The sequence below is a fragment of the Gymnoscopelus microlampas genome, assembly GCF_963454915.1.
Source record: "Gymnoscopelus microlampas genome assembly, chromosome: 17".
NCBI lineage: Eukaryota > Metazoa > Chordata > Actinopteri > Myctophiformes > Myctophidae > Gymnoscopelus > Gymnoscopelus microlampas.
In genome coordinates, this window is record NC_139954.1 from 18155860 (window position 1) to 18172939 (window position 17080).

General features: G+C 39.3%; 2 protein-coding genes across 3 annotated transcripts in view; both read left to right on the forward strand.

Moving 5' to 3' along the window:
- Window positions 1-1871: 1871 nt before the first annotated feature.
- On the forward strand, window positions 1872-5870 carry tmem177 (transmembrane protein 177). 2 transcript variants are annotated; one of them, XM_084085034.1, is made up of 3 exons: window positions 1872-1959; window positions 3833-4097; window positions 4317-5870. In XM_084085034.1, exons 2-3 carry the CDS (start codon window positions 3891-3893, stop codon window positions 5046-5048), a joined length of 939 nt encoding a protein of 312 aa, XP_083941160.1. In that variant the 5' UTR covers window positions 1872-1959; window positions 3833-3890; the 3' UTR covers window positions 5049-5870. The 2 variants fall into 2 exon arrangements, with proteins under 2 accessions (XP_083941160.1, XP_083941161.1); XM_084085035.1 differs by having other exon boundaries at window positions 3833-4091.
- A 4853-nt stretch (window positions 5871-10723) lies between these two features.
- Window positions 10724-17080, forward strand: part of LOC311064343 (tyrosine-protein phosphatase non-receptor type 4-like) — a gene marked incomplete at its 3' end in the record, with an annotated part of 77027 nt that continues 70670 nt past the window's right edge. Inside the window, exon 1 of the mRNA XM_084084175.1 lies at window positions 10724-11343. The remainder of the gene's footprint in view (window positions 11344-17080) is intronic.

Below are 17080 nucleotides of genomic sequence, written 5' to 3' on the forward strand. Positions count from 1 at the left end.
AGCATTATTTTTCGTCGCACAATGGTTTCGAGTGGTTATTAGCTGTAGAATACAACTCTAGACGTTTTCAATCTACGAGAGTTGTAGGGTTCACCCCCCCATGCCATGGATACAAGGACTTTCTGCACTATGCCCCGTAGACACTCCAAACATGTAAAAATTGAAAATAAAGGTGCTTACCCCCACACCGCAAATGTTAACTATCGCTACGGGGTAGTAGTTTAATGTAATAATCCATATCTTTCAATAAAGAGGTGTTTTAATGCCGTCTGTGGCCGATTCTGTCGGAAGTTCCCAATGGGCGGTAGTGACTCGCCCATCTGGTGAAACCCGGAATTACACTCAATGTAAACAGGAAGTAAACGAGGGTCAAAAAATGGCATTCGGCCACAGACGGCATTAAAACACTTCTTTATTGAAAGATATGGATTATTACATTAAACTACTACCCCGTAGCGAGAGTTAACATTTGGGGCGTGGGAATAAGCACCTTTTTATTTTCAATTTGTACATGTTTGGAGTGTCTACGGGGGGTGAACCCTACAACTCTCGTAGATTGAAAACGTCATAATCATAAATACGTCTACGAGAGTTGTATTCCACAGCTAATGCGATATATAAGACCACAAGTAGCCTACCGTGAATGAGACGCGTTGTGAGCTTGTAGATCTGCTCTGACGCGGTGCACTGTGTGTGTGTGTGTGTGTGTGTGTGTGTGTGTGTGTGTGTGTGTGTGTGTGTGTGTGTGTGTGTGTGTGTGTGTGTGTGTGTGTGTGTGTGTGTGTGTGTGTGTGTGTGTGTGTGTGTGTGTGTGTGTGTGTGTGCGCGTGCGCGCTGCGCTGCTCTGCTCAGGAGCGCAGCTGGCTGTCGGAGAAAAACACTGAAATGACATATGAAAATGTACGGATTGTAATGTGTAACTTTATTTAATATAAAAATAATATAGGCTACTGATATAATATCTTATATAATTATAATTATTAATAATTCATAATTATAATTTTTTTAATATAATTTTCTATGTATTATTGCTGTTCGGGCAAGCCCGAGAATCTGGATAGAATCTTGTAGTGTGAGACGTCCCCGATTTTTTTAATCGTGTAGTGTGTGCATGTTAAGATAATCTGATAAGAGAATCTTGAAAGATTATCTTGTAGTGTGTGATGATACCCGATTTAAAAATCGTTCATATTAAGATTATCTCGTAGTGTATTGCCACCTTTAGGGCTATGATGATTATTTATGAACCATATCAACTGTGCAATAAATACATAACATCCTATTACATTTCGGAAGCTACTAAATGACTGTAGGCCTACTTTATATGGATTGCAGCTAAATTTGCAGTGGTGTAAAGTACATTTACTCAAGTACTTCTTAAGTAGCCTACACATTTGAGGAATTTTCACTTTACAGGAGTATTTCCAGTAGGCCTACTTCTACTTCTACACCACTACACCTCAGAGGCAAATATTGTTATTTTACTCCACTACAATTATACCTTTACTAGTTACTTTGTAGATTTGGATTATTATTACAAAACACACATTCAACCATTCAGCCCTATATATTTCGGCCATTTGAAAATAGCAGATCTATAAAATGTGTGTATTTTCAAAAGATTTTTATACATTTGAAAACTTGTGAAATGCGACATTCTGCATAATGAGTAGCTACCAACTACTTTTGGTACATTAAGTACATTTAGACACCTAAACGTTAGTACTTCAGATGCATTTTGAATACCGGACTTGTATTTGTAACAGAGTATTTCTACATTGCAGTATTAATACTTTTACTTAAGTACAAAATGTGAGTACTTCTTCCACCACTGCATAGACTCAGAGTTGTTTGTCGTAAAACTGTCGCGCAACAGCAGGACTCAACTGGTTTCCGGCTTTAATTCATATGTAAGCTTGCTTCTAGCTGTCCTTGTAATGAAGTACTACTACATAACATGTAAGTTATTATTATATTATAACTCTATTGTCCTTGTAATGAAGTACTACATAACATGTACGTTTGTATTATAACTATTGTCCTTGTTATGAATTACTACATAACACGTCAGTTTTTATGATATTATAACTCTATTGTCCTTGTAATGAAGTAACACACCAGTGTTTCTTCTAAACATGCTGTCTCGTCTCCTTTATTGTTGGCAACGTATCACAGCGAACCATATTTATTATCGTGTTACCATCTGTTGTCAGTGTGGCAATGATAGGCCACCCTCGATGAATTGCTGTCATTGACAAGTCAGTGGTGGAAAAAAAATATATATTTTTTTTACTTAAGTCAAAGTACCAATACTGCAATGAAGAAATACTCTGTTGCAAGTTAAAGTCCGGAATTCAAAATGTACTTAAGTTAAAAGTACAAAAGTATTGGTATACAAATGTACTTACCTAAAGTAGAAAGTACTCATTATGCAGAATATCACATTTCACAATTTTCCAAAAATGTTTTAAAATCTAATATATATTATATTATATTATAAATATAAGATCTACAAGCTCGTAGATCGGCTATTTTCAAATGGCCTAAATGTATATATGGGCTGAAGTGGTTAATGTATGTTTTGTAATAATAATCAAAATCTACAAAGTAACTAGTAACTAAAGTTGTCAAATAATTGTAGTGGAGCAAAAGTACAATATTTGCCTCTGAGATGTAGTGGAGTAAAAGCAAAATACTGCAAATTGGAAATACTCCACTAAAGTAAAAGTACCTCAAAATTGTACATAAGTACACTGCTTGACCAAATTAATGAACTTAGTTACTTTCCACCACTGCTGTTTAGATCAGAATAAAAAAGTTAGCATGCTTCATGTGCAGCCGTATGGTAGCCTAGTAAACCCCCCCCCCCTTCCGGAAATCTAAAACAAATGAGATTTCCGGAGGGAGGGTTTACATTAGATTAATTCATTTGCTATATTAATTCAGTTGAATTACTATTTCATCACCCATCATTAATTATGGGATATTGTTTGAGAAGAATTCAACCAATACCTATGAGACATCAGCTTAATGGTATTAACCCTGCATCCCTATTTTGAGCAAACAATTTCCCCTGCAATTCAAACATTTTCATACTTGATTTACAAGGAGATCAACTATTTTCGAATAGTATAATAAAATAGTGTTTTCTTAACCACTTCTTATTCTGGGGTAGACATTCAGCGAAAATAGCATATCTACAAGGCAGGCTCACACCATGTAATGTTGCGACAAAATAACTTGTAGTAGATCTGCTATAGAGAGAAATACTAGATGATCTAGTATAGAGCCCTGGGGTACCCCTGTCTACCACTAGGGTTATGTGGTTAAAGGAGATACACCATGAATTTGAACTTTTCCTTCTTTATTTGTGTATTTGGTCTCTCCTACCTCTCTTCTATCCCAAAAAATACCGATTTGAGTTTGAGCGCTCAGGCTTTCACAGCATTTCTGGGGTTTTATGTATATTAGTCTCAAAACAGGCCAACTGATTTGCCCCCGCCTGTGACGTCACATGCGATACCTACAAAGCACCTACAAAGCAAAAAAAATGTTTTTAATACATTTTTTTATGTTTTCCACACAGAACCAGGAGATACCATGCATACAAACTGGCTCAATAGTGCCACGTGCCAAATAAGGATAAGTGCTTTATAAGCCAGAGAGAAGTTAGTTGGAATTAGTATATATCTGAGGCTTGATTTAGGCTCAAACCTTTTGAAAAACGTTTGAGGGACATACACAATATGATATTAAATATTAAATATATTTTTTAAATGCATGGTGTAGACCCTTTAACTCACACACTGACTGTGATTGTCTTTCTTCACAGATGCGTCCATCTGATGTCCGTACACTATCCAACACTAAAATAGCCTCCAAACCCCAACATGGCCTCTTCGTTCCTCAAGTATACTGTGCTTCTCCAGAGGTATCGCACTCCTCTGCTCATTGCCAGCTGCAGTGGGGTGTTTGTGGCCAACATGTTCTACCATGTATTCCCTGACAAGTCCTATAGACAGCTCTACCAGGCCTTTCACCAAGGAGAGCCGGCCAGCCTCTCTGACAAGCTGAGTGAGGTCTTCCAGGAGGTAATTGTTAGTGCTCTAACCAAAATACACCACCCCATTGCTTATGTTTTGTCTTTCTTTCTTTAATTGTTTTACCATTCAAGTGTCTATTTAAGAATTGCATAAGATGGGGTTAGAAAAGCATACATTAAAACGATGTAGCTTTTGTAATGGAGACAAACCCTTATGTCGTTAATTCACCTTCATAATGACAAATGTATGTATGTATGTGTGTATAATTCTTAGGTGCTGAAGGACTATGGCATCAGCTCACCCGAGAAGTACTCTGCGTTTGCCTCCTTTGGCTTCCACCCGGTCGGTGCTGGTGTCCCCTGGCTTCCGGCAGGGGCTCAGATCGGCCTCCCCGCCAACTTCAACAGCACATCCGATGACTCGGCCGGAATCACCAACCGCACCGTTTTTATCAACGGTAAAATGGTAGAATGGGACAGTGACTCTGGTGCCGCTCTGAAGCAAGCGCTGGTTTTATCCTCCGAGGCGCAGAAGTTTGCTATAGCGCGAGAAGTGGCCCGCTTGCAGTCCGGAGGGCCCGTTGTGGGTGCTGCGGTGGCACCCGTTTGTCTGGGTGGAGTATGGTTCTACAGCGTGTTTCTGAAGCAGGTTTTTGCGCTCCACACTGGACCCGTGCTGCTCCGTGGGGCCGCGAATGTTGCGGCACTGGGGCTGGGTGCCGTATCGTACTTCCTCGCCTCGGATTCCATCAGCCAGTGGACGGACTACAACACGGACCAGCTCGCGGCTGGAGTGTCCCGTGCCTATGCCAAGGGAGGGGTGGAGTTCTATGACAAGATCCTGTCCAGGAACAAGATGCTACGCTCACTGATGGGAGAGAAGGGAGAAGAGATGTATGCGCCCAGCGGGAACCTGTTCCCTGCTAACCTCCTCAAGCTGAAACATGCACCTTACACGTCAAGGAGAGACGGTATCCTCAATCTGCTGAAGGAGGAGAAAGTATGAGGATTGTGGGGTGAGACTGGATATTGTGTGTTGGACGTAGGCTATATGTCTATATTATATGGCTATTGTCTGGGATTTTGGATATCCTAACACTGTGATATGGCATAAGTGTTTTAATACTTTTTTTAAAGTTAAAAAGGAGCCATAATAGCCGATCTACAATCTCAAAACGCTTCGCGATGCAACGTGTTGTGGACTTGTAGAACTGCTTTTTTCTTTTTTTTATTACAGAGAAAATGTATATTGTTGACACAATACAGTATTATCGTCACAATATCGATATTGAGGTATTTGGTAAGAAATATTGTATTTGTTGTCCATTCAAGCCTTAGTTGGATGTCCTCTGGACCAGTGGTCCTCAAACATCTTCATATCAAGGACCCCCAAATTAATATGTATTTGTCCACAAACCCCCATCTGAAAATATTTTGTGCGAGGGACCCTCATACAAGATTTGTGTTAAAATGTTACAAGCTCACAATGCGAATAAAGATAAAAGGCTGCACACTCTTAGCCACAATGCAGGATTTATTTGGATGAGAAACCAACGTTTCGACCTCGCAAGGTCTTCTTCAGGAAATAGCACAGCAGGGAAAACAAACTCATATTTATAGGGGAGGACAAGTGATCTCCATTGGGTGTGTGTTTGCAATCAAGATTCAATCAGGTATAGCCCTAAATGGGCAGGTATCACATGCACTTATCAAATACATCAAGACAGTGCTTCTAAATGTACAAAATATATTAAAGATATTATCGCAAGTACATGATGTGTGATAATGATTTAAAAACTTTTTGAGTAATAATAATGAATAAAAACCATGGAGGGTCACACTCAGAAATAAAAGTTCATCATTTTTATTGTTCCATATGCCTCATAATATTGACATGGATGACAAATGTTTCGGCTATCCAGCTTTCATCACTGAACATTATTGAGTGAAACAGTATTTTGCTAGAAAATATCAACTGAAAGACTCATCGCACAATTGGTTTAGATCTTTAACAATGACCTTGAAGTTCCATGTTAGGATTGTATGTGCAAGCGTTTTATGTGACCCAACCAAATGGTGTATTGATTTGATTTCACTTAAAGTGTGCATTGCACCTGGTGTGTTGTACCATATGCAAAACGAAACTATGGTACCACCTCAGAAAGGCAAGTACTGTAAAACCATATTGGAATCTATTATGTAACTTCGTACAATGAACTAGCGCTTTGAAGTCTTGTATTTGTGTTTGCTGTGTAAATATGGAAGTGCAAGCCATAACAAAGAATTGTCCGCTGCATCAAGGAGCTGTTGTACGTACATGATGTCCATATGTGCAAATGTAAATGTTACATTGAAATGTGACGCTTGCATTATTTTCCACTAGGCCAACGAAAGATATCTCTCCAACACCCAATCGATCATTTTATTAAAATGTATTTTTTAAATTGATTAGTTCGATCAACTGTTGCACCCCTGGTTGCACACAATATGAAACGGTTATCTCTGAGCCTTTTCTTTTAAGATGATAATCTCACTGAGGTATTCCACTTGTAGGTAGCTACAGTACGCATCATTCTCACGACCTTAGATAATTTGTTTAGTGATAGTAATCTTAATATTCCGCTTAGTGGAATCTTGTAACTTATAAAATAGTGCCCAGGGTCTCTTAGGTTGTCTGTCTGCATATTGATGAGGTTCACATATAGTGTTTTAATCACATCTCTTGTCTCGTGCCCTGCAGGCCAAACTAAATATGGAAGCATGTAATTAGCACTTACAGATAGACACTGACGCCTTTACATTGCAGTGTAGACATTAAAGTGTAAGTTGATGCAAAATGGTGCCTTTAGTAGTATCGTTTTATGAATTATGATTGGTAAAATTGTATGTCAACTTTGCAATAATAAGTCATCTGTGAATGGTAGTGCTAACAACAAAATGGCTCGTAAGCCTTACTGAGACGTATGTTTTGAAGGTACTATTTAGTGTTATAGATTGTAGGAGAAACGTGTAAGTGAAAGGCAAAAGGAGAAAGTGAAAATGTATTGCTCTTATTAAGTATTCGTTTGCCATGACCATTGAAGGTCATTTTTGCATTAAACAATTTTAAATGTTACATTTGGAGTGTAAAAATACACTTTTAGACTTAAACTTATATCAACAGTCTGTGATTGCAGGCGACATTGCAGTATGGGTATTCAAAAAATCTGTCGGAGCATAATGCTTTGAAAGGGGGATTAGCTTTCTGATATTCATTCATTTTGACTTTGCAAAGCCTAAAATGTGCACCAAAAATGCAGATAAGGAATTCCTAAGGAAAAGTAATTTAATGTGGAAGAATAATATCCACTTTTTGACAACTTTCACTGAATTTGTAAGTGTACCCTGCAATTTCCCTGACTACAAAGTGGACTTCAGCATAAGTATGTCAACAACACTGGGCTTATTGTCTTGTTTTCAGCACTTCATTACATCCCCTGGCTTCCCTCAATAGCATACAGAGAGTTACAATGGCCCATTGTTTGTCCTATTACAGGACATTTCTTTTTCAAGCCACATGGGGGCAGCACAGCCCACATTGCGTGTCCCCAGTTTTGTTAGCGTCAGTCTTACTCCCCAATGAGGAATACGGTTCCATTTATATGACAGATTTTCTAAGGATGATTTTTTTAATGCCAGTTTGTAATTTCTTTACAGGAAAGGTAATAGACAGTGATGGAACGGCATGAATGATGTTAGCCAGTGCAACCTTTGTGTACATTCTTTATGTCAAAGCCCTGATTTTTTCTCATATTCAAGAGGACCAACATATATAAATCATAGCTTTTTTCTGTACTTTTCAGCCAATATGCAAGTGACACTGACTGACGCATTTGTTGCAGTGCGGTGCGACCCCCTCACTTTGGAACAGTTGCACAATACATTCTGGATCCACTTTCATATGAAGAAGTGGTAATTGTACTGTAACTTATTAATTGGTAAGAATTTATTTTAGTTCAGTTGAAATGGAAAGAAGGACAAATTAAGCCATTGCAGTTTTTGGCATAAATTGTGAGCTTTGACTCCTACAGTATCTAAATTACTGTCTGCCTGAATGTTAGTTCAGTTTTCTGTAGTGCACTGTATGTAGGCCTACAGTATGTCCATGCTCTTTCAATAATTTGTTCAGTATTCAATAATGGGTTCACTGCAACTACAGTAGGCCTATGCCAAAACAAGTACGCCTATGCCCTTGTGTCGTAATGAATGATGGCAATGACGTTCTGATTTTGAAAAGCCCCATGACACAAACAACCAAAATTACAAACTGCATGCAAGGCAACAAGGATTATTACTGTTTCAGACAGACAGACAGACAGACAGACAGACAGACAGACAGACAGACAGAGTAGTCTGAAAGCCAAAGAACAGCAGTAGAACAAAGGCCATGTTGAACACTTCTCTGTGCAACTTCATGAAACACATTTCAACTACCTCTCCAATCACCCAGAGAAATGTTATGTAATTTGTATTAGATTTTACTCTCTGAGGGGAATGCTGTCTTTGCATGGAAGCTGTCATATTAGCTCCAGTGGGTGGCTGAGTGTGTGTGTGTGTGTGTGTGTGTGTGTGTGTGTGTGTGTGTGTGTGTGTGTGTGTGTGTGTGTGCGTGCGTGCGTGCGTGCGTGCGTGCGTGCGTGCGTGCGTGCGTGTGTGTGTGTGTGTGTGCGTGCGTGCGTGTGTGTGTGTGTGTGATTGTATGGTGTGTAGGTTTGAGATATCATCTTTCAGTCATCCCATATGGCAATAATAGAAGATAACATGACTTACACTGTAACAACTGTAGGCTATTATTACACTCATGCTTTCTCTGTCATTCTGTTTACACACCCCAGTCCCCAACCACCACTTGACTAAAATAAAGTGTCTTTTGTGTTTGTGGGCTTTCCTTATACCGGGAGGCTGTGTACAGTATCACCAGACCTGTTCTCTCACACTCATTCATAAGCAGATTTGGCCTGAATAAAAATGTTTTGGCAGCAAGTATATCCCTTTTCCTTTGCATGAGGACTTTTAAAAGAGGTTTCATTGCATGGGCTCTTAAACTACACCTTAAGGGTGTCATTGCCCCCCAAAACCCCAAACAAACTGATCTACAAGCTGATCAATGCCAGCAGTGGTCTCTATGCACTATTTTTTTTTTACTTTTTTTTCCCAAAATTGGACTCGAGTAAAAGTATTAGCATCAAAATATAGGACGAAAGTAAAAAGTGCTAGCCAACTTCTCAAAAATAGCAGCTCTACAAGCTTGCAATGTGACATTGTGACACCTTGTGAGCTTGTAGATCCGCTATTTTTGAATAGACAAAGTATACAATAGGGCTTAAGTGTTTTAAAAAATAATAATAACATAGATCTTCAAAGTGACTTAATTGTAACTAAAGCTGTCAAATAGTTGTAGTGGAGGAGGGTGAAAAGTAAATTTTATCGAAAAATTGAAGTACTCAAGTAAAGTAGGCCTACCTTAAAATTATACTTAAAGTAAAGTAGGCTACTTGAGTAATTGAGTAAATAAACTTTGTTACGTTCCACCTCTGGTTGTCGTTGGCTTATAGATCAGTTATTCTTGCGGGGAAGCGACACCGTCGTACTACAGAGTGTACAGCTTTAAAAACAAACGCCCTCTCTCTAGTGTTGCCATGTTTGCTTATTATAAGCAACTTTGGGCTTTTTCCCTGTAAAGTTGCTTGTAAATATTGGTGGTTTCGTTTTGTTGTGCTTGTTTTGATTGATTGATTGATTGATTTGTTGTTAAAAGTTTTTTTTTTTATCTCAAAATGTTTCACTTTTTACAAGATTCTTTAAAAAATAGCAGATCTACAAGCTCACAACCGGCGATGTGACGTGTTGTGAGCTTGTAGATCTGCTATTTTCAAATGCCCTCATGTAATAGAGGACCTGGCTAAGATATGTATGAACTATGCACTTATTTTAAGAGAGAATATCTCAACTGTTCTTGGCTAATATGACCTTACTACTTACTAGGGATCAATTTATAATATAATACCCGAAAATGACCACGCCCTTTTTAAAATGACCACACCCGGTGTGCTACTTAAAACATGGCTGTAGATGTTTCTGAGGTGCTCAAAATGTTTAGAATGTTTAAGGAAACATAGAAGAGTGTACATTTTCAAATTTTATGACAGAACAGCTAAGAGACAGCAAAAAACGGTAATCTTATCTACAGTCCAGGGACATAGGAATATTTTACTTTTAGCGTGAATCAATCTAAAAGTACCAAATTTGTCCTAGATGTAACTCAGGGCATGCTCTAATGATTTAGCATTGGCACCTGAGCCAGCGACCTTCGGGGTCATCATAATGGCCAAATCCAATATGGCCACCACTGGCACCTGATCATATTAGCCAAGAACAGTCGAGATATTCTCTCCTAAATTAAGTGCATATCTTAGCCAGGTCCTAGACTAATAAGTGCATACATATCTTAGCCAGGTCCTAGACTAATGTGGACCGTCCATAGTTGCTTCTTTTGGGCTTGTTTTCATAGACCTGGTTTGCTTGTTTCTCTCGCATAATCTGGCAACACTGCCTCCCCTCCCGCGCCGTGGTCCCGCCCCTGTGCGCTGGTGGCGCTAGAGCTGCGAGCTTTGCGCCATTACGTTGCTATGCTGATGATCAGCCCCTGTGCGCTGCAAGACAGGCGAGCAGCTGCAGAGACACACACATACACACACACAACTGACAACGGACTGGATCTGCTGCTGCTGGGAGAGAAAGTCAGAAGAGACGCGATATCTGTCTGATCCTGTTGTCCGATCGTCATCTAAATCCTGACATCGATGCCGGTCACATCGTCTTTTCGCGTTGGATTACTGCATATATCGTTTTCTCCTGCCCGAAATAATCCCCCCACTGGTCGTTGTTGTTGTCGTATCTAGCCAATGGTTACTGTGGGGGCTTCTTCTGCTTCTGGCGTGTGGATTATTCGCGTGAGGATCGAGCCAGGAGGAGGAAGAAGAGGAGGAGGAGGAGGAGGAGGAGGAGGAGGACCTGGGCTGGAGGAGGCCCCGGCGGTCTGTCTGTTGGATGTGTTCGGAGAGGAGGAGGAGGAGAAGTGATGAAGATGATGATGATGCTGCTCCGGTTCGGTGGTCGCAGCGGGTGTAACTGAACGTGGATGTTCGGGTTCCGTGTTGCCCCCCCTGCCGCCCCCCGCCCGACACGAACCATTATTTCCTTCTACAGCAAATCATAATTCCTTCCAAAAAACCTGGACGCCCCTGGAACAGTTGATGACGGTAAGGACTTGCAGTGGTGGAAAGTAACTAACTACATGTACTCAAGTACTGTACTTATAAGTACGATTTTGATTTTTTTTTTTTTTACTTTACTGAAGTATTTTACATTTTCAGTACTTTTACTTCTACTCCACTACATCTCAGAGGCAAATATTGTACTTTTTACTCCACTACAATTATTTGAAAACTTTAGTTACTTTATTATTAGAAAACATACATTAACCACTTCAGCCACTTCGGTCATTTGAAAATAGCTGATCTACAAGCTCACAGTGCGTCGCGATGGGACTCATTGTGAGTTTGTAGATCTGCTATTTCAAACGATTTTATACATTTGAAAACTTGAAATAGGGACATTCTGCATAATGAGTATTGACTACTTACTTTTGGTACTTTAAGTAGATTTTGATTCCAATACTTTTGTACCTTTTACTCTAGTACATTTTGAATTCCGGACTTTTACTTGGCAACAGAGTATTTCTACATTGCAGTATTGATACTTTTACTTAAGTAATAAATGTGAGTACTTTTTCCACCACTGCGTCCCGAGACCGTTGGTGGAGCTCCAGCCAAAAGAAGCAGAGAGAGAAAAAATACGTATTTTCTATTGAAAAAAGTGTCGACACGGGCTCGCGACGTCACTTTTCTCTGTTGAAAATAATACGTCATTTTTTGGGTCGCTTATGAAAGGAGCCTTTTTCAGAAGACAAGTCAACTAAACGAATATCAAAACGCTCGCCCCCAAAACACAGTTGCCTTGGGGCAAAACCGGTGACAACCTCGCCACGACCTCGTATTCCTAAACCTCAGTGAAACTGTGCGTAAACCTAACCTTATTCCCAAACTTAACCTCAGTTAACTGTAAACTATGCCTAAACCTAACCCTTTTCCTAAACGTAACCTCAGTAAAACCATGCCTAGGCTAAATCTAAACTTAACCTCAGTAAAACTATGTGCAAACCCTACACGTATTTCTAACCTTAAGGCATTGGTTCTCAAAGTGGGGTCCGGGGACCCCCAGGGGTACTTGAGGGGATACTAGGGGGTCCCTAGCTAAATGATTTATAGGAACCAAATGGACCCTTATGGGTCTGTAACTCTGAGTGTACAAATGGAACCAAATGGACCCATTGATTTTACAATATAAATTGGAGTCCCAGAGATAGACATGCCATTAAATGGGGGTCTGTAGCCTAATGCATGTCAAACTGGGGACTGGGGAGGTCCTTAAATTACAATGATTGAGAATCAGAGCCGATTCTTGAGAATTAGAGCCGTAAAAATCTTCTCTTATGGGGGTCCCTGGCTTATCTTTTCAAATGGGGGGTCCGCGGGCTAATACGTGTCAATTTGGGGGTCCTTGACATGAAAAAGTTTGAGAACCACTGCCTTAAGGCTTAACCTCAGTAAAACAAATACAAGAATACAAGAACCGCTGGGGGGTGAGCGTGTTTTGGTGCGAGTGTTCCGTTTACCAACTAGACTAGCTAGCCAGCTAGCTTAGCACTGTCACTTTTAACCCCCCAACTTGCTGTTTTTGCACAACCGAAGCTGGATAATGAAGCCCAACAAGGCTGGTGGTCACGTGAAATCAAATGCTGTTATTTTTGCAATATACTCGAGGTTGAATTTGGTCAAAGCAATGGAAGTCTATTCATAAAACGAGCAGCGTTGTGCCGCTGGCTGGTGCATGTTAGCTAACTGACTGTTACTTTAGCCCAGTGGTTCCCAAACAGTGGTCCGGGGACCACCGGTGGTCCTTAGGGGGTTCCAGGTGGTCCCCAGCTAAATGATGAAATTATATTTAGGAACCAAATCAAATGGACCATTATCATAAGGGTCTCATGGGTCTGTAACTCAGAGAGTTAAATGAACATTGATTTTACAATATAAATATATGCGTACCAGAGATAGAATGCCATTAAATGGGGGTCCGTAGCCTAATGCATGTCAAACTGGGGGTCCTTGAAATTAAAATGTTTGAGAATCACTGCTAGAGCTGTAAAAATCTTCTCTTATGGGGGTCCCTGGCATATCTTTTCAAATAATAAGTGTCTAATAAGTTCTAATAAGTGTCAATTTGGGGGTCCTTGTCATGAAAAAGTTTGAGAACCACTGCTTTAGCCCATTCAATGTCTGTCAGCTTACTTTCTGTGGCTGCGGAATGGAACAGCCATGATGCATTACCTATGTTACAGATGTCACACATTTTATAACTGTATTCTATGGATACTTGTAGGGCTGTCACGATTATGACATTGTACTTGACAATTCATTGTCACATAAATAATTGCCGATCGACGATTTAATTGCGTTTTTGTCGTTGGAACACTGGTGAACATAACTGTATGAATAAAACTTCCATTTCTGTTTTGGCTTTTAGGCTTTGAAGTATGCACAGGGCAGATATGACAATAACTTAAATATACAAAGACATTGACTGACAGATTTAATAACTTTATACTTTCAAAAAACATTAATAGTGGAAATAGCCGATTTACAAGCTCACAACGCGTCAGATCTGCTATTTCCACAATTTTTAAAAAATGTTTGAAAATATACATAGAAACGATAAAAACAAATTGTGACAGGCCTAGACACTTGGCGTGTATTACGTTCCCATTTTGCAGTAAACCACCCCATACAGAGCTATTATTCGCGTGTTCAAGTCCTGCAGGAATGTTGCAAGCTGGTGGGCGTCAGATTTGGCTGCAATGTTGCTATCTCTAGTTGAGCTCGTTTTGAATAGCCTTATTATGTTAATGGTTATTATTTTTGGAGGCATAACAGTCAGCAGGGGGTTGGCAAGTTCCAGAAGTATTGTTCGGTGTCAGTGGTGTAAAGTAACTATGTTCATGTACTCAAGTACTGTACTTGGGTACAATTTTGACATATTTTTTACTTTAACTTGAGTATTTCCAATTTTCAATACTTCTACTCCACAACATTTCAGAGGCAAATATTGTACTTTTACTTCACTACAATTATTTGAATAGTTTAGTTACTAAAGTTCACATTTTCAAAAGATTTTTATACATGTGAAAACTTGTGAAATGGGACACTCTGCATAATGAGTAGGATACCTTCTACTTTTGGTATTTTTACTATTTTAAGTACATTTTGATACCAATAAATGTACTCTTACTCAAGTACATTTTTAATTCTCTAATTTTACTTGTTGTAACAGAGTATTTTTACATTGCAGTATTGATACTTTTACTTAATTACAACATTTGAATACTTTTCCCACCACTGGTTATTATCATGTTCTTCGGCAAGAATATGACGTAATTTCAGGTTTATATTATTCACAGTTTATTACAAGAGTGTCCGCTGTTGTAAAACATCTTTAGTTTGTGTTATTGCAGAAACGGCACTCACTAGCAGGCCTGTTGGTAATCAGTTTATTGCAATTATCACAAGCTCTCTTTTACTGCACGCATCATTAGACTGAATGATCGGATGTTTACTCAGGTATGGCAGACCTGACCACCACAGCCCGTCAATGATGTGCTCTGGAATGAATGGATGTGAGGACAGCTCTTACGAAACGTCCTCTTCTTTTTTCCTCGATGACGTAATCCTCCACCATCCGTGCCACATCTTTTGGGTCGCAGTCAGTCAGATCCTTGCTGCTTGCTTTGTCAGGCCGTCGTTGCTGTCGAGACAACATACTCTGTATGGAATATCTGGGTGCATGTTGTCTTTCCTGTCATTTTTATTTTCAACGGTGCTCTAATGCAGTGGTTCTCAAACATTTTCGTGTCCAGGACCCCCAAATTGACACATATTTGCCCGTGGACCCCCATTTTCATTTTTTTCTGCCAGGGACCCCCAGAAGAGAAGACTTGTGTTATTTATTTTTTCAACATTTTCCAAACATTTTTGAGATTTTAGATGTACTTTGTGCCACGCTGTGAGCTGGTAGATCTGGTATTTTTTGAATAGCCAACATATAAATGGATAAAGTGGTTAAAATGATTGTGGTGCTACATTAACTACTTTTGCTGGGGACCTCCTGGAACAACCCCCCAGGACCCCTGGGGGTCCCCGGACTCCACTTTGACAACCGATGCTTTAATGGCACATAATGCAACAGTATTTATGACACAGTGACAAATTCAGATACAGACAGTAACCACACGTTACCGGTAAGCCCTCAAATGAGTCTGTGTCTGAGTACAACCAAACTGATGGCAGCCTATAATTAGAATTACAACCTGTTCTAATTCTGGATGGTCACTGTAAACAGAAATGTAAGAGCCAGTCCAATTCCTTGAATTCCAGTGGCAAGGTTTCTAAATTGATTGCAGGGGATCAAATAACTATTTGGAATTAATGTTGTTTTGTTACACATTTAAAATTTGAAAGTTTATCTTGCCCAAACCTTTTCCATTAGGTGCTATTCTAAATTCAGGCTAGCAAGGATTATTTTGGTCTTGAAATTACTTGCCTCAGGCTAGTAAGCTTGTAACATTCCCAAAGCTGTAATGGCTTAAACATTTTCTGCTCATTGTTGACATAGGATTCTCTCTCTGTTTCAGATAGCAGGTTGTAAAAGGTAGAATATCATGATCATGCAGTTATTTACAGTGAGATACAACCCCAAGAGCTTGGTCAAATTAAGGTGTGACTCAGTTTTCAACAATTCTTCACTTGTTTCACCGTAAGTGTGATGATGTTGCACTTGAAACATAGATTTAGAAGGTGGTGAATCTAGCTATTCCCCTGTCATTATTTAATCCTAAACATAAGGGGATTCTCCACAACAGAAAGACAAAACAATTGATTGGGGGGACCTTCTGCACATATTGATATTGATCGATAATCAAAGCTACTGATAGTAAAACATGAGTTAATGATGTAATATGAGTCTGAAATAGATTTGAGTTATTTGGTATTGTTTAGAGACACTGATGATATAAGCGTAGGCCCACATGTAGTTATATTGTTGGATATAACTTCTGGTCACACTTATTGTTAATCTCCTGTCCATACCTGAAGTTTTTTTTATGTACAGCTTGAATTTATAGTTTCACTACTTGATAGCTTTAAAATATTATTCTAATTGTATACTTTCATGCATTTGCTGAAAAGAATCTCATCTTTTTAGTGTGTCTTACATTTTCTTGCTTGTGCTCTGCTGAAGTGTCCTGAAGTCATGACCAGCCTTCACTGACCTTCTACTGGGTAACACACCTGAACCAGTCCTCAGTATTGTGATATGAGTGTATAGCTTAATTTGGGGATAATCTGCACCTACTAAGTACTAACTCAGGGCAGGGTGTTCCCTGGGGATCAGAATTGGAGTTGGAGCCATAGGCAATAGGTTCAGATATAACAATTGTATGTATTATATTTTATAATTTTATTGTTTTACAGTTTTCCTCAATTATTTAGTCAATTGTTTAATTTGAATTTGACCCTGAGTTGGGTGCATAGCTTGCACGTTTATTGTTAGTACATCATTAATCTCTACCGACATATTCTGCTAATTTGTCCACAATACACAGACAACAAGGCTACATTCAAGTGATTTTTTAGGCTGTTAGCCACATTAACACATTCACCTTTAGATTAGTACTAATTACTAATTTTGAAAAATTGCTTACAGAGGACTTATTCCACAAGATTTTGACTGAATATATCCTGGCTCCAATTAAAGCTCAATACATTAAATAGGCTAATGAGTTTCCAAAATCTTGCATTAGCCTATAGTGTTTTCTGATGGGGTTTC